Source organism: Erythrolamprus reginae, chromosome 7, assembly GCF_031021105.1.
Source record: "Erythrolamprus reginae isolate rEryReg1 chromosome 7, rEryReg1.hap1, whole genome shotgun sequence".
Lineage (NCBI taxonomy): Eukaryota > Metazoa > Chordata > Lepidosauria > Squamata > Dipsadidae > Erythrolamprus > Erythrolamprus reginae.
Window position 1 is genome coordinate 77,987,270 of NC_091956.1, and position 18,937 is coordinate 78,006,206.

The 18,937-nt window shown below is 41.4% G+C and overlaps 1 protein-coding gene across 1 annotated transcript in view; it reads right to left on the minus strand.

The window, feature by feature from the left end:
• Positions 1 to 4,582: 4,582 nt before the first annotated feature.
• Positions 4,583 to 18,937, minus strand: part of GSTCD (glutathione S-transferase C-terminal domain containing) — a 28,328-nt gene continuing 13,973 nt past the window's right edge. The window contains exons 7-10 of the mRNA XM_070758158.1: positions 18,773 to 18,906; positions 14,993 to 15,023; positions 11,280 to 11,349; positions 4,583 to 4,925 (exon numbers count right to left, since the gene is read on the minus strand). Of these exons, the coding sequence (XP_070614259.1) occupies positions 4,789 to 4,925; positions 11,280 to 11,349; positions 14,993 to 15,023; positions 18,773 to 18,906 (372 nt within the window). The 3' untranslated portion in view covers positions 4,583 to 4,788. The remainder of the gene's footprint in view (positions 4,926 to 11,279; positions 11,350 to 14,992; positions 15,024 to 18,772; positions 18,907 to 18,937) is intronic.

Genomic DNA, 18,937 nt, shown 5'->3' on the forward strand with positions numbered 1-18,937 from the left:
GATCCACAGCTCACATTAGAGAAACATCTTTCAGCTGGGGCGAGGGGGGCGTTTGCCAAGGTTCGCCTGGTGCAACAGTTGCAGCCCTATTTGGACCGGGAGTCACTGCTCACAGTCACTCATGCCCTCATCACCTTGAGGTTCGACTACTGTAATGCTCTCTACATGGGGCTACCTTTGAAAAGTGTTCGGAAACTTCAGATCGTGCAGAATGCAGCTGCGAGAGCAATCATGAGCTTTCCCAAATATGCCCACGTCACGCCAACACTCCGCAGTCTGCATTGGTTGCCGATCAGTTTCCGGTCACAATTCAAAGTGTTGGTTAATGACCTATAAAGCCCTTCATGGCACCGGACCAGAATATCTCCGGGACCGCCTTCTGCCGCACGAATCCCAGCGACCAGTTAGGTCCCACAGAGTTGGCCTTCTCCGGGTCCCGTCAACTAAACAATGTCATTTGGCGGGACCCAGGGGAAGAGCCTTCTCTGTGGCGGCCCCGACCCTTTGGAACCAACTCCCCCCAGATATCAGAGTTGCCCCCATCCTCCTAGCCTTTCGTAAGCTCCTTAAAACCCACCTCTGTTGTCAGGCATGGGGGAATTGACACTTTCCCTCCCCCTAGGCTTATAAAATTTATGCATGGTATGCTAGTATGTATGATTGGTTTCTAAATTGGGGTTTTTAAATTGACTTAAATATTAGATTTGTTTACATTGTATTATTATTGCTGTGAGCCGGCCCGAGTCTGCGGAGAGGGGCGGCATACAAATCTGATTAATAAATAAATAAATAAATAAATAAAACTAGTTAAATCTGTATGTGCACATACAGCATTTAAGTAACTGGGTATTGCAAATGTAGAAAAACAAGTTAGCAGGCCTGGTCTGAGTTCTTTGCCCATGTTAGTCTTTGTCAGATAAATTTGGCAGTGCTCTCACCTCGGTCTCTCTAACACATACTTCCACTATTAAAATTTATGCCAGCAAGAAAGTTAGAATCTAAAAATAAAGCATGAAAACTGTTGTGACCTTTTGGAAGAGAATGAATGCATGAAAGCCGATTGCCAATTTGAAAATAATTTGGAATGCTTTGTTAACACACCCTAAACCACGACCCCAGTTGGAACACTGCAATCTTAAAGAATAAAGTAGAAACCACAGTTGAGCAGATAAAATTACAAGTGGCATAAATTGGGAAGCTATGTAATAATCAGCTCTAGTTGATACACAATGGTGAACAAATGCCGAGATTCTCCGAGAGCTTGCAATAATAGTTTTGATTAGGGTAGAATGACTTATGGGCAACCCTGAAAAGTTTGTGGCTTTATACTGATTTTCATCTACTTATTTTGATAGTAGACAGCAGATGATGATTAATAAACTGTTACTTTTATTTCTACTCCCAAATGGCTCTCCTTAACCATTCAGACTGAAATAAAGGAAAATTTATTTAGGCAGGAATCAGTGTTAAACAGAAACATATAGGGGAAGAATTGTTGTCGTAGGAAGAGGAGGTAATATTGGCAAGATTCTCTATTGGCTCCTTATTCACATATCCAATTAATTTATTTTGCCCAATTAAAAGAAAGTAGAATATATTAGAATGATTTCTTGCCCAGAAACACTTATGATGGGGCAGGATTGATGCCAAGTTCTAATCACATACCTACTATATTTTTCGGAGAATAAGACGCACCAGAGTATAAGACACGGAAGTTCGGATTTGGCGTTCGGGTTCAGGAGACTGCCAAGAAGCCCCCCGGCTGTTTTAAAAGGTGACAGCCGGGTGGTGGGGCTTCCCAGCGGCCTCCCGAACCCGAACTTTTGCCAAACTTCCGGGTTCGGCGTTCGAGAGGCCGCTGGGAAGCCCTGCCGCCCGACTGTCACCTTTTAAAACAGCCGGGGGGCTTCTCGGCGGCCTCCCGAACGCCAAACCCGAAAGTTTGGGTTTGACGTTCGGGTTCAGGAGTGACTGTGAGCAGTGACTCCCGGTCCAGGTAGGGCCACAACTGGTACAACAGGCGAACCTGGGCAAACGCCCCCCTCGCCACAGCTGAAAGATGGTTCTCTAATGTAAGCTGTGGATCGAGGAGGAGGCCCAAGTTGTGGACCCTCTCTGAGGGGGTCAATAATTCCCCCCCCCCAGGGTAATGGATGGACAAATGGAATAGAATAATAGAATTATTACACATATTGCTCTTTCCTTCATTAACTTCGAGCAATCTGTTTAATTATCAGACAAGAACTGTGAACGATAAAACATAATCAAGCCTGAAATATTAGAGTTTTCTGAGCTCTGTATATGATATGGACTTTGAATATTTTATTCAGCCCTGATATCAATAGAGGAACAGCCGACTCTACTGAAATGAATTAATTCTGGAGGAGGTTTATAATCCATTGCTTGAGTAAACCAAACAGAATAAACACTGTATTAAAGTGTTATTCTGGTTACACTACTTCACCTTCTGAAGAATCTGTCTAAATGGTTAATGACGGCATAACTTAAAATGAGTTTTTATTTTTTAAAAATGAGCTAATATAAATTAAAGCCTGAAAAAACGAGTGCTATTTCAGTCTTTTTTGAGGAGGCCCAAACTGTAACTTTTACACCTGGCCACACATCTCAAACTACAAACGATTACGGTAGTTTTCTTAGAGAAACAGATCTGGGGGGAAAAATAGTACCGGCATGTAGTTTTTTTCGACCTTAATTGTCATTCCACAGTTGTTTTCTTTTCCCTATCCTCTTCCTCCCCAGCATTCATGTGGCCAAAGCAAAACATAATATTAAAGGAGCCTCACAATGAAGGAAGATAAAGAGAAGAGTTTCAGAAATATCAGGTAAACATACATATGCACATTTAAATAATTTCTTGCAAGTTTGCTTTGTGCTACAAAGGACAGTAATCAAAGTTGTACATACATCTGTTTGTAAATTACATACTGTAAATACAGTGAGTAATTTGATCTGAAGCATTCTCTCGATGACATTTATTTATTTATTTATTTATTCATTCATTCATTCATTCATTCATTCATTCATTCGATTTTTATGCCACCCTTCTCCTTAGACTCAGGGCGGCTTACAACATGTTAGCAATAGCACTTTTTAAACAGAGCAAGGCTATTGCCCCCACAATCCGGGTCCTCATTTTACCCACCTCGGAAGGATGGAAGGCTGAGTCAACCTTGAGCCGGTGATGAGATTTGAACCACTGACCTTCAGATCTACAAGTCAGCTTCAGTGGCCTGCAGTACAGCACTCTACCTGCTGCGCCACCCCGGCTCAATGACGGTTTTGAAATAAGTTAAGAAGTTGTGGAGGTGGTTAGTATTTGGGAGATTACCAAAAATATTAAAAAGCTTAACTTAGGCCAGGAAATTGCAAATACCGTATTTTTCGGAGTATAGGACGCACCCTTTTACCCCCCAAAAGAGGTTCAAAGTCCTATACACCGAATGCTGCTCCTGCAGTGGGGGAAGGGAGTTGGCGGGACAGCGGTAATAGCCGCAGTTGGTGGCAACAGACAGCTGACTGGCGGCATTCCAGGAGATTGATCCAACCGCCAATCAGAAAGGAAGAATGAAGGGGAGATAACGAAGTTAGCGATCAAAATGGTAGCTTCATCGGAGAAAATGCAAGGTTTAATTTATTATTATTATTATTATTATTATTATTATTATTATTATTATTATTAATTAGATTTGTATGCCGCCTCTCTCCGCAGACTCGGGGCGGCTCACAAAAGTGACAAAAACAATATATACTGACAAATCTAATAATTAAAATCTAAGATAACAATTATACATTTAAAAATCTAAAAGCAAGGAACCCCAATATAAAAAACATACATACAGTCATACCATGCACTAGGATTACATAGGCAGGGGGAGATGTCTCAGTTCCCCCACGCTTGACGACAGAGGTGGGTTTTAAGGAGTTTACGAAAGGCAAGGAGGGTGGGGGCAATTCTAATCTCTGGAGGGAGCTGATTCCAGAGGGTCGGGGCCGCCACAGAGAAGGCTCTTCCCCTGGGTCCTGCCAAATGATATTGTTTTGTTGACGGGACCCAAAGAAGGCCCACTCTGTGGGACCTAACCAGCCGCTGGGATTCGTGCGGCAGAAGGCGGTCTCGTAGATACCCTGGTCCGGTGCCATGAAGGGCTTTGTAGGTGATAGCCAACACTTTGAATTGTAACCGGAAACTGATTGGCAACCAATGCAGACTGCGGAGTGTTGGTGTTACATGGGCATTTCCAGTGCCTGGGGTGGAGGTTAGTATGCCTCTGATGACACCAACACGGAGGAGCAGTGGGGAGGGGAGAGCACCCCCGAGGCGTTCTTAGGTAGAGATACCACTGTACTTTGTTACGTACAGCAATACAGTTGTAACTGAGCACAGAAAGTATAATTGTAAAATATTGAAAGATATGGTGATTTGTTCTTTAAATCTATACTGATGAGCCCAGAACCCTTGCAAAAATATGTTTTCCAACATGCAGGACCAATTTTCATAGAAAAGGAAATCATTCTTCCAAGGATATATATTGGTTGCTCTTATAATGTAGACTGATTAACGTTTTGGGAGAGCCAGATGTCATTTAATCACATATTTCAAGCAGGAATTAGGAACCTTTGCAAGATAGCCCCTACTGCATTTCCTTCCTTTTTCTGGAGACAATTGATTCAAGATGTACAGTGTTTCCTTTCCAGTTTTCAAAATGTTATTTGCACTTTGATCAAGAGAATGAAATATTAATTTAACTTAATGGAAATGCCTTTGAACTAAACTGGGATGCCGGTTATCAAATTATTCTTTGGGGAACATGACTGTGGTTCCATGGTTATCACTTGGACTGAGTAGTTGCTTCTGTCCACACTCCAAGCCCGGTCAAGATCCACCAGTCCCATGCATTGTTTACCTAAAATATATGAACAGAATATATGTATATATTTCTAACTGTTGTAATATTATATGATATAGAAACAAACACTTTGGCAGCAATTGCATTATAACATTTTTAATGAGATAATTCACATAGGGATATAGCTTTCTCTGGTATCCTAGGCCCAAACTCCACAGAACTTTATAGTAATTAAAGCAATCTAAATGGTGTTTGTTTGTTTGTTTGTTTGTTTGTTTGTTTGTTTACTTACTTACTTACTTACTTACTTACTTACTTACTTACTTACTTACTTACTTACTTACTTACTTACTTAATTGGATTTGTATGCCGCCCCTCTCCGCAGACTCGGGGCGGCTAACACAATGATAAAAATCAACATGTAACAATCCAATTTAATAGAACAACTAAAAACCCTTATTATAAAAACCAAACATACACACACACACACACACACACACACAAACATACCATACATAACTTGTAATGGCCTAGGGGAAGGAATATCCTAACTCCCCCATGCCTGGCGACAAAGGTGAGTCTTGAGTAATTTGCGAAAGACAAGGAGGGTGAGGGCAGTTCTAATCTCCGGGGGGAGTTGATTCCAGAGGGCTGGGGCCGCCACAGAGAAGGCTCTTCCCCTGGGGCCCGCCAAACGACATTGTTTGGTCGACGGGACCCGGAGAAGGCCAACTCGGTGGGACCTTATCGGCCGCTGGGATTCGTGCAGTAGAAGGCGGTTCCGGATGTATCCTGGCCCAATGCCATGTTGTATCTGCTATCCTTTTCAAATTCTGAAAGCCAGTTACAATGTTAGATTTAGACCTGGGGAGACCCAAATTCCAGATCTTCCACAACCATGGAGGCTTACTCCAAGATTGTGGAGTGCAGAACATGGAGCTCTGGCTTAACATGGGCCAGAAATCTCTCATTGTCACTTCTTCTATAGTTTTATTGTTGGGAGGAAATTGGAATGTATTTTGGTTTTCTGGAGAATATATAATAATTATTGACAAAATACTAAAACCTTTGAATGCTACTTTGTAATCTGTCTTTGGTCTAAATAACATTTTACACTTTGACAATACAGTCCAAGTGATTTTTATACATCTGGTAACTACCACACTTTATACTGTATACAGTGCTCCCTCGATTTTTGCGGAGGATATGTTCCGAGACCGCCCGCGAAAGTCGAATTTCCGCGAAGTAGAGATGCGGAAGTAAATACACCATTTTTGGCTATGAACAGTATCACAAACCTTCCCTTAACACTTTAAACCCCTAAATTACCATTTCCCATTCCCTTAATAACCATTTACACACCATTATTACTGGTACTCACCATTGAATAAGACACTTAGTGTTCCTGATATTTATAAACATAATTATTTATTAACAATAATTTTTTTTTTTGTTATTTATTTGTAAACATTATTAGTTTGGCGATGACGTACGACATCATCGGGTGGGAAAAACCATGGTATAGAAAAAAACCCACGGAATATTTTTTAATTAATATTTTTTGAAAAACCGTGGTATAGGCTATTGGCGAAGTTCGAACTCGCGAAAATCGAGGGAACACTGTACAGAGATAAATCCTTATAACAATCATATCCAGAGACAGGATAGTGTATAAGCTATTTTTATTTTGTTAATAAACTGAAAAAGTAGAAGTAACAGAAGAGTAATAAAAAGAAAATATATTCTTTGGAAGAGTAATTTGGTTTGGAAATATAACAAGTGGACAGCACATGCATGGTATGTATGTATGTATGTTTGGTTTTTATATTAATTGATTTTTAATCATCAATACCAAATTACTATTGTACACTGTTTTATTGTCGCTGTTAGCCGCCCCGAGTCTCTGGAGAGGGGCGGCATACAAATCCAATAAATAAATAAATAAAATAAATAAGCATTTTTTGCTAAATATTCAAAAGTGAGCCCCACCGGTTCAAAAAGCATTACTTTCAGGGAGGACTAGTTAAGATTATGCTTAACTGCAGTCCAGTGTATTTTAGTGCCTTTTTTTAGGAAACATGTGTTTCGTGCTAATCCGATCTGACCTCCCCCCAACCCCCCCCCCCTCCAGTAATCTGAAAATAAAACTACAAGTTTAAAAGGTGAAGAAAGATGACTGAAATAGAAAAGACTTTTAATGGAGCCTAATGTCAAGTGTCACATCAGAACTAACAAGACAAGAATAAGAACACAAAAGCTAGAGGGAGGGAAAGACGGTTGAGGTTCTGAAATGTCTCCTTTCCCTATTTTATCCATGGAGGGAGAAAGGACTGCTGAAATGCTGAACCAACATTTAAAAGTGCACAAAGACACAGCCATTCCACCCATCCTTACGTGACACATTTCCATTCTCTATCACCAAAGTATTGAAAAAGGTGCTCATTCTCAATTGGTGAATGACACCTTTCAAACGCACAGCTGTGTCGATAGCAGCATAATTTGGCTAAGTTTAAAATCTGCCAGATTTACTGAGAATATACAAAAGGTTAAAACATCTTGGAATTTCCTTATGTATACTCTGAAGCACAGAGGCTGGATATTTTATGCAGGTGTCAAAGCAAACAATTGTACTGTTGTTAATACCTCTGTGATTCAGTCTGTAACTAAACACGTCATTGTTAGAATAATTAGTTAGTTGGGGGAAAGATCAAAGGCAACATGAGAAAGTATTATTTTACTGAAAGAGTAGTAGATCCTTGGAACAAACTTCCAGCAGACGTGGTTGGTAAATCCACAGTAACCGAATTTAAACATGCCTGGGATAAACATATATCCATTGTAAGATAAAATACAGGAAATAGTAAAAGGGCAGACTAGATGGACCATGGGGTCTTTTTCTGCAGTCAGTCTTCTATGTTTCTATGTTTCTAATTAATTAGTGGAACAACTTGCCTCCAGAAGTTGTGAATGCTCCAACACAAGTGGTATTGGTTTTCCTGCCTCATCAGGGGGTTGGACTAGAAGACCTCCAAGGTCCCTTCCAACTCTATTAGTATGTTAAAATTTCATTAAAACCCATCTCCATTCTTAACTCCTGATTAATTATGCACCATGAAGTCATTGCTGATTCTTAGCAAACTGATACTCCTTTCTGTTACACTTTGCAAATATTTTACTTCAAATATTTTTCAACTGCATGGGTTCCTAAGGCATTTAATACTGATTAAAACATAAAATAAGCTACAATAAATCAACAGAAATTCATTTAAAGTTTAAAAAATAGTCAAACTAATCAGCATTAAATTTAGTCAACGGTCAGTTTTTCAAGGCAGAACAATTAGCTTTGATATAATCAAACAATCACCACGCTCCAACACTAATAGGCATAAGGCAAAGAATTTGTTACAGAGAACCCAAGAGATGAGATAGAACTACTGTAACTAAAATTAGAGGGGGGATAAATAGGGAGCTGTATTTTCATGCTAACATACAGTAGTCAATCCTTAGTGAGACATTGGTATGCAATAAAGATTCCTAACTACCGTGTTTCCCCGAAAGTAAGACAGTGTCTTACTTTCTTTTTATCCCCAAAAGCCCCACTATGTCTTACTTTCGGGGTATGTCTTATATTGTTAAAGGGGCACTGACAGCTAAAAAAACTGTGTAAAATGTGTTTTTTTAGTGTATATGCATTTTACCTTCTGTGACGGGCCGGGGGGGGAGGTTTCTTTGGAGTAGGGACGTGCCCGAGTAAATTTGCAGAGGCGGCAGTGACAAGTGCAGGGGACGGCGCGGCGACGTATGGAGAGGGGGACGGTGCGGACGTGGGCAGGAGGCGGCGCACAGCTAGATGAGAGGGAGGCGGCAATACCCCCCGTGTTTCCCCGAAAGTAAGACATATGTCTTACTTTCGGGGTACGGCTTATATTAGCCGACCCCCCTGAAACCCCCGATACGTCTTACAATCGGGGGTGTCTTACTATCGGGGAAACAGGGTAGCTATGCTTGTCATATGTCTTAAAGACATAAATTAAGGATAAACCTAGATTGGTGATGGCAAATCTATGGCACACGTGCCAGAAGTGGCATGCAGAGCCCTCTGCTAGCATGTGCGCTACTGCCCCAGGTCAGATCTCCGTGGCGTTTCTTTCTACAAACGACGTTGTTTCCCTGTAAACCAGTGTTTCCCAACCTTGGCAACTTGAAGATATCTGGACTTCAACTCCCAGAATTCTGGGAGTTGAAGTCCAAATATCTTCCAAGTTGCCACGGTTGGGAAACACTGCTGTAAACGACAAAACACAAGCTCACTAAAGATCTTACCTCTTGCTGTGCTGCCGATCTTGGCATGCAGGCAATCCTGCGCACACATACTTTTCCGTTTGGGCATGCATGCACAGTTTGGGAACTCAGTGGCGAAAAGATTCGCCATCAGTGACCTAGAGCCTGGTCAAGCTATGCCATCAACTATTTGAAAACTGCTAGGATCTTACCAGTACCCGCAATTTCTGCCTTAAAATGAACCTAATAATTTATGTTGTTTGGCCTACATCTTTTTTTATTGTAAATAATGCTTCATTTTATTTTATTTTTTAACTTTACAGTGCTATGTCTGGTTTGTCGATTTTGATAGAATGATTTCTATACTATCCATACCAGTGAAGGGCTACAAAAATTTTTACTACCACACTGTGGGCATGGCTTATGCAGGATGCCCTGCATTTTCTTTCAACATCTTTCAGTGCAAATTGGGTGCTCTGGGGTGGAGCTCCATTTTCGCTAGCCCACTGTATTCCCCGTCGTCCGGGCAGTAAACCATCCCTGATCCATACTAAAGCATGTTACTGTTTATGGGTTTATAGGTTATGGGAAACAGTTCAATGTTAAAAGCCAGTGATAGCAAATCTTTTTTTCTCAGGTGCCAAAAGAGCATGTGTATGCCTACTGCGCACGCACGAGTGCCCACACCCGTAATTCAATGCCCCCCAGTGACCCATATGCTGCCATGCTGGCTGTGTATGCGTGCATGATCCCCCTTGATCCTCTGTTTCTCAACTTTGGGTGGGCCCAGTGCGCTTGTTTTTTGCCCTCCCCAGACTCCAGAGGCTTTCTTGGCGCCTGGGGAGGGGGGAAAAGGTCTCTCCACCCCCCCGAGGCTGGATATGGCCTGTTTACTGACTTCCAGTGGCCCCAGCAGGCCCATTTTTCAGCTTCCTCAAGTTCCAGAGGTTCTGCATGCCCCCTGTGACACACATGCCATAGGTTTGCCATCACTGTTATAAGCGTTTAGCACAAGGAAGAACCTGTGGTTGTGTGTGATATTCTTATCAGAAAATCCATTTCACAGATAGCACCTATTTTACATCTACCAGAAGAATCAGGAAACAGATTTTGAAAACAGGAGGCGACAGGGAGGCATGCTTTATAAGAGATTGGAATAGTACATATGCTATTATAACTTCTTTTAATGAACTTGTCACAACCTCTAATTCAGTGTTTTTCAACCAGTGTGCCGCGGCACACTAGTGTGCCGTGAGACATGGTCAGGTGTGCCGCGAAACTCAGAGAGAGAAAGAAAACAAGAGAGAGAGAAAGAAAGAAAGAGAGAAAGAAAGAAAACAAGAGAAAGAAAGAAAACAAGAGACAGAGAGAAAGAGAGAAAGAAAGCAAGAGAGAGAAAGAGAGAGAGAGAGAAAGAAAGAAAGCAAGAGAGAGAAAAAGAAAACAAGAGAGAGAGAAAGAAAGAAAGAGAGAAAGAGAGAAAGAAAGAATGAAAGAAAGAAAACAAGAGACAGAAAGAAAGAAAACAAGAGACAGAAAGAAAGAGAGAGAGAAAGAAAGCAAGAGAGAGAAAGAAAGAAAGCAAGAGAGAGAAAAAGAAAACAAGAGAGAGAGAAAGAAAGAAAGAAAGAAAGAAAGAGAGAAAGAGAGAAAGAAAGAAAGAGAAAGAGAGAAAGAAAGCAAGAGAGAGAGAGAACAAGAGAGAGAAAGAAAGCAAGAGAGAGAGAAAGAAAGAGAGAGAAAGAAAGAAAGAGAGAAAGAGAAAGAGAGGGAGGGAAGGTGGGAGAGAGAAAAACATAGAGGGAGGGAGGGCGGGAGAAAGAGCAAAAAAGAGAGGAAGGAAGGAAGAGAGAAAGAAAGAGGGATGGAAAGAGAAAAAAAAGAAGGGAGAGAAAGAGGGAGGGAGAGAGAAATAGAGCGAAAGGGAGGAAGAGAGAGAAAAAAAATTTGTCCAAACTTTTTTTAGCCGCCCTTCCTCCCTCTCAATGTGCCCCAGGGTTTTGTAAATGTAAAAAATGTGCCATGGCTCAAAAAAGGTTGAAAATCACTGCTCTAATTAATAGCAAGCTAATCACATCACCAAACACAGTGTATATAATCCCATAACAGCTGATCTACAGAAAAGCATACCTATCTGCCTGCGTTCAGGGGGTAGTTGGACAGCTGTCTGATCAGCAAATCTGCAAAGAATCATGTGCTCCTAGAATAAAACACAAGCACACAAAAAAGGTCGCAAGCAATTTTTTTTAACTCTACAAAAATCATTATATTAATGGGTGTATCCAAAAATGGAGGTTTACCTGTGGTTCTATTAAAAATTATTATCAGAAGATTCTGCATTGTATTTTTGGATTAGTGTTCCCTCGATTTTCGCGGGGGATGCGTTCCGAGACCGCCCGCGAAAGTCGAATTTCCGCGAAGTAGAGATGCGGAAGTAAATACACTATTTTTGGCTATGAACAGTATCACAAGCCTTCCCTTCACACTTTAAACCCCTAAAGTGCAATTTCCCATTCCCTTAGCAACCATTTAGATCATTACTCACCATGTTTATTTATTAAAGTTTATAAAAAAAATATATTTATTAAAGTCGAATGAAAGTTTGGCGATGACATATGATGTCATCCGGCGGGAAAAACCGTAGCATAGGGAAAAAATCCGCAAAGTATTTTTTAATTAATATTTTTGAAAAACCGTGGTATAGACTTTTCGCAAAGTTCGAACCCGCGAAAATCGAGGGAACACTGTATACTGAAAGTCAATAAAAGGAGGTAAGGGAAAATTAACCCAATGTTCCTCTGACTCAGTCAAAACTGGACACAGCTACTATAATTGCAAATGAAAACTGCAGGATTTCTTCACTGGCTATTCTTCTTCGGAAGAGAGAAGGGCTTTACTCCACTTATTATTATTATTATTTTGTGCCTCCCTTATTCCAGATACTTGGATCGTGCAGAACGCAGCCGCGAGAGCCATCGTGGGGCTTCCAAGATTCGCCCACGTTTCTTCAACACTCCGTGGCTTGCATTGGCTGCCGATCAGTTTCCGGTCACAATTCAAAGTGTTGGTCATGACCTTTAAAGCCCTACATGGCATTGGACCAGATTACCTCCAGAACCGCCTGCTACCGCACGAATCCCAGTGACCGATAAGGTCCCACAGAGTTGGCCTTCTCCGGGTCCCGTCGACTAAACAATGTCGTTTGGCGGGCCCCAGGGGAAGAGCCTTCTCAGTGGTGGCCCCAGCCCTCTTGAACCAACTCCCCCCGGAGATTAGAATTGCCCCCACCCTCCCTGTCTTTCGTAAATTACTCAAGACTCACTTATACCACCAGGCATGGGGGAGTTGAGATATTCCTTCCCCCCAGGCCATTACAAGTTATGCATGGTACGTTTGTGTGTATGTTTGGTTTTATAATAAGGGTTTTTAGTTGTTTTTTATTATTGGATTGTTCATGTTGTTTTATCATTGTTGTTAGCCGCCCTGAGTCTACGGAGACGGGCGGCATACAAATCCTATCAATTATTATTATTATTATTATTATTATTATTATTATTATTATTATTATTAATTTTTTATTATCATTGTCATTGTCATTATCATTATTATTGTGTGCCTTCATTATTTAACAGTGTAATTCAAAATAGAAAATTTTATATCTTACCCCTTGGTTGTATCAGCACTAATGAGAACCTTTCCAGTTTGGATTGCTATGCTTTTAATTATCCCTGTGAAGCCAACTTGGTGGCTAGACATTGTCATACACTGTGTTAGAATTTGATTTCACTTCTTTATTCTGGGTTGTTGTTACTACCGTTTTGAACAAAAAAAATTAAAATGCTTTTAGTTTTCATTTGATTAATTAAAAAAACACCACGTTGGGATAAACTATCGAGCGTATGACAATGTCTAGCCCCCAAGTTGACTTCACAGGGATAATTAAAAGCATATCAATCCAAATTGGAAATGGTTTCATTAGTGCTGATACAACCAAGTGGTAAGATATAAACTTGGAATTGGGACACCATCTGGTGTAGATTCACATGAAATGCTACAAATAAATTGGATTGATTTTGGAATGTCTTCCTGGCACAAATGTCCTTTAAAAAAAACCTGTTGCATATTTATGAAAACAATCTGTTTCTTAGAACCTGCAATGTTTCACTATGACACGTTTTCTTAACTTCCGAATTTGCTATTTTCTTATGATTGCAATATTCAATGACTTTCTTTCCATGGCCCATTGTCCACAGTAGCACAGTTTCAGCTCATATGGTATTTTTAAAAAAAATATCGGTCCTCCAACCCTGCTATGGGAAGGCATGCTAAGGTTAAAGCCCTTCAGATTTGTGGGATTTAAAAAAAATATATTTATTTATTAGTTTGTCAAACATGTACAAGATAGCAGGCGTGAATATGGACATGAATGAAGGAAATGAATACAAATAAATGGGGAGGGTAGGACAGGGACGGTAGGCACGCTGGTGTTTATGCACGCCACCTTTACGGACCTCTTAGGAATGGGGTGAGGTCCACGGTAGACAGTTTAAGGTTGAAGCAAAGCCTTTGATACGGTTCCACATAAAGAGCTGATAGATAAATTAGTGAAGATTGGACTTAATCCCTGGATAGTTCAGTGGATTTCAAGCTGGCTGAAGCATAGACATCAGAGAGTCATTGTTAATGGCGAGTATCCTGAGCAGAGACAGGTTACAAGCGGTGTGCCACAAGGGTCTGTTCTGGGTCCTATTCTTTTTAATATGTTTGTGAGTGACATAGGGGAAGGTCTGGTAGGGAAGGTTTGCCTATTTGCCGATGACTCTAAAGTGTGCAATAGGGTTGATATTCCTGGAGGGGTCTGTAATATGGTAAATGATTTAGCTTTACTAGATAAATGGTCAAAGCAATGGAAACTGCAGTTTAATGTTTCCAAATGTAAAATAATGCACTTGGGGAAAACGAATACTCAATCTGAGTATTGCATTGTGTTAGCAAAAACTTCAGAAGAGAAGGATTTAGGGGTAGTGATTTCTGGCAGTCTCAAAATGGGTGAGCAGTGTGGTCGGGCAGTAGGAAAAGCAAGTAGGATGCTTGGCTGCATAACTAGAGGTATAACAAGCAGGAAGAGGGAGATTGTGATCCCCTTATATAGAGCGCTGGTGAGACCACATTTGGAGTACTGTGTTCAGTTCTGGAGACCTCACCTACAAAAAGATATTGACAAAGACGGTGCAAAGACGGGCTACAAGAATGGTGGAAGGTCTTAAGCATAAAACGTATCAGGAAAGACTTCATGAACTCAATCTGTATAGTCTGGAGGACAGAAGGAAAAGGGGGGACATGATCGAAACATTTAAATATGTTAAAGGATTAAGTAAGGTTCAGGAGGGAAGTGTTTTTAATAGGAAAGTGAACACAAGAACAAGGGGACACAATCTGAAGTTAGTTGGGGAAAAGATCAAAAGCAACATGAGAAAATATTATTTTACTGAAAGAGTAGTAGATCCTTGGAACAAACTTCCAGCAGACGTGGTAGGTAAATCTACAGTAACTGAATTTAAACATGCCTGGGATAAACATATATCCATTCTAAGATAAAATACAGGAAATAGTATAAGGGCAGACTAGATGGATCATGAGGTCTTTTTCTGCCGTCAGTCTTCTATGTTTCTATGTAACACCAAACATTTAAAAACACCTCTGGAGGCAGAGCCCAGAGGAGCTGAGCCAGTCCCATGGGATGTGCGCATCTTGTGTCAGTGCCTGTGTGTACATACCTCTTGCTTGTGCTACCCCCTCTCTCCATAATGAAATTCTAAACCCAAAGCTTATATTTAACTTACCTTGTATGACAGTACTTTCTTGAACTGATGGCTATAACAGAAAAGAAGATCTTATTTTAAATGCTGAACAAATTCTTAATCAAGCCATTGTGTTGTTGCACAGTAATAGAAGAGAGAAGCACCAAAAACATGCTTTATTTAGTGCACTATCCTCTAAAAATGATAGTTCAGGGTTTTTTTTAAAAACTATGCTGCATTCTTAAAAACTTAGATTGGAAATGTTCCTGGAAAAAAATCCACAGGAATATTTTAAAATAGTTGCACTTGTTGCCTTATCTTTCCATAGCTATGCAGACATGATAAGATCTGCAAGAATACATTCCCCAAAGATTGCAACAGAAGAGTCTGGAGAATAAAATTAGAAAACCACAAGTGAAATGATTGGCTATGCAAATGGTGTTGACAGGAAAAAATGGTTTGAGGCACCACTATCTGAATCGTCTAAATAATGGGCTTCTGGCACAAGGTTTAACAACTCTCAAGAAGTGGTAAAAAATTACTTTCAATTCATGTTTCATTAGAAGAACTTTTAAACTGAATCTTGTGGTGGGATGGGTTAAAAATGTGTATACAGTGGTCCCCCGATTATTGCGAGGGTTCCGTTCCAGGACCCCTCGCAATGATCGGTTTTTCGCGAAGTAGCGCTGCGGAAGTAAAAACACCATCTGCGCATGCACAGATGGTGTTTTTACTTCCGCCGCAGCAGCGAGGAGCCGAAGATTGGGGTTTCCCCGCCGCCCACGCAAACTCCTCGCTGCTGCCGCGCCCGCCGCTTGTCTTGTCCGCCCGCCGCCTGCCTGCCCGCGCGCCCGCCCGCCCTTCGCCCGCCCACGCCGTTCGCTCGCGCCGCTTCCCAGCTGAGTCCTGAAGCCAATTCGCTTCAGGACTCAGCTGGGAAGTGGCGCGAGCGAACGGCGTGGGCGGGCGAAGGGCGGGCGAGCGGCGGGCGCGCGGGCAGGCAGGCGGCGGACAAGCCGTTCGCTCGCGCTGCTCGCTCGCGCCGCTTCCCAGCTGAGTCCTGAAGCCAATTCGCTTCAGGACTCAGCTGGGAAGCGGCGCGAGCGAACGGCGTGGGCGGGCGAAGGGTGGGCGAGCGGCAGCGAGGAGTTTGCTCACCCTCCCGCCAGCAAGAGGGGGAAGACCCAGGGAAGCCGCCCAGCAGCTGATCTGCCCGGCGCCATCTACGCATGCGTGGCCATAGAAAAAAAGGGCGCGCATGCGCAGATGGTGTTTTGACTTCCGGGTTGAAAAATCGCCATATAGCCGTTCGCAATGATCAGGATCACGATACCCGGGGGATCACTGTATTTTTAGCTCAGTTAAATATTTATGTGCTGTAGAAGGAAGAGAAGTACAGTGTTCCCTTGATTTTCGCGGGTTCGAACTTCGTGAAAAGTCTATACCACGGTTTTTCAAAAATATTACCGTAATTAAAAAACACTTTGCGTTTTCCCCCCCCCCCATACCACGGTTTTTCATGTCATCACCAAACTATCATCCACTTTTAATAAATATTTTTTTAAATAAACTTTAATAAAGAAACATGGTGAGTAATAATCTAAATGGTTGCTAAGGGAATGGGAAATTGCAATTTAGGGGTTTAAAGTGTTAAGGGAAGGCTTGTGATACTGTTCATAGCCAAAAATAGTGTATTTACTTCCGCATCTCTGCTTCGCGGAAATTCAACTTTCGCAGGCGGTCTTGGAACGCATCCCCCGCGAAAATCGAGGGAACACTGTAATTCACTCCTTTGTACAAATTCAACTGAATCAACATGGGAATGCTATGGAGACCATCTTGATTAGAATAAGTGGAAGAACAAATATGCTTAGAGGGTTTTGCAAAACACCAGGAAGCGTTATTAAGTCTATTGCTATTATTGTTCTTAGTGTCCCCAAACGTCTACCAACTAAAAAAAAGAAAATGTGAACAACTTATTTTAAAATAAATCTTAAATCTTTCCAAGAGCAACAATAGGATTTCAACCATCCAGGCCTCTTTTGGGAAACTATTCCAAAAGATTCTTTACTTGTCTTACTAACAGATTTTTTTTCTTCAGAGGGAGGAAACGCTAAGTTCATACCAACCAATAGGGAAAAGTTTTCAGGAAATAAAAAGTAGGAGGAACACGGAACAAAGTGACCATGTAATGTTGGGGTCCTTAATTTTAAGGGAAATTAAAGCTTAATATAATCAAATGGTAGATATCTCACTTGTAACACTATTTGTGGAAAACATCTTGGAATAGTAGTTGCAAAAAAATGAAGTACAGTGATACCTTGTCTTACAAACTTAATTGGTTCCGGGACGAGGTTCTTAAGGTGAAATGTTTGTAAGACGAAACAATGTTTTCCATAGGAATCAATGGAAAAGCGATTAATGCGTGCAAGCCCAAAATTCACCCCTTTTGCCAGCCAAAGCACCGGTTTTTGTGCTGCTGGGATTCCCCTGAGGCTCCCCTCCATGGGATACCCCACCTCCAGACTTCTGTGTTTTTGCGATGCTGCAGGGGAATCCCAGCATCACAAAAACGAGCGCTTCGCTGGCAACGGAAGTAAGGAGGTGGGGTTTCCCAGCGAAGGGAGCATCAGTGAAATCGCAGCATCGCAAAAACACCGAAATCCTCGAAACGCCACCTCTGGACCTCTGTGTTTTTGCGATGCTGTGATTTCACTGAGGCTCCCCTCACTGGGAAACCCCACCTCCGGACTTCCGTTGCCAGCGAAGCGCTCGTTTTTGCGATGCTGGGATTCCCCTGCAGAATCACAAAAACACAGAAGTCTGGAGGTGGGGTTTCCCATGGAGGGTAGCCTCAGGGGAATCCCAGCAGTGCAAAAACGGGTGCTTCACTGGCAACGGAAGTCCGGAGGCGGGGCATCACAGCGGCGGCGGTGGGTTTGTAAGGTGAAAATAGTTTGTAAGAAGAGGCAAAAAAATCTTAAACCCCGGGTTTGTATCTCGAAAAGTTTGTATGACGAGGCGTTTGTAAGATGATGTATCACTGTATATGAAAGAAAAAAGGGGTGATGTAATTTTAGGCTGCCTCAACAGAAGATGAATTTCCAAACAGCAGGAAGGAATATTCTGCCATATTATATACAGTTTAAATATTGTACCTAGTCCACAATATAGGAAGGAATAGGTTCTGAGAAGGAATGATCAAAGGATCCCGTAAGCCTCCTATGAGTGTTAGAAGAAATTGGGCCTCTTTATTTTTTAGGACAATGGAAGGATAGCCTGTATTCTTCATAAACATGAACATACATCACAAGGAGAGACAAGGACCTGTTGGTTCGGATTGCATGACCCAGATGAACAGATTTAAGGCACAGGAAAGTAGAATCCAACGGAAAGTTTAGAAAACAGGTTTCTCAAAAATAAGACCAATGAGCTACACTGGATCTCTTCAAGTGGAAGTCAGATAGACATTTATCGAGATGCTTTAATCAAGATTTCACCATTGAGGAGATGGGTTTTATAAACAAAATGACTCCTTCCAATTGTATGTTTTGGGATTCTGTGATTTGGGACTATGTACTGCTTTTACGCATAACACACAGCATTAGTAACTTGTATTTTTCTTAAGTAACACAAGCTGAAATACTTCGATATAATTTGTAAGCAACTTTAAACATTTTTAAATACCAGCTGTTAAACATAATGCTTGGATTTTCTATTTTCTCTATTACGTGACAAAGCTTTTACCCAGTATACCCAAAATGCAGTTCTAGATGTTTGGTAAAATAATGTACATTTTAATGTATTGGAAAGGCAACTGACCTTTGTGGAAATGCAAACTTGGATGTATTCTGTATGAAGCCGTAACAGCAAGGAGAGATAACAAATGCAGCACCAACTTTGATACAGTGTTCAATGACCATATCCGTTGCAACTCCACAAGCATGCAGCGCCACCTGAAAAAAATCCCCCCCAAAATATTTATTG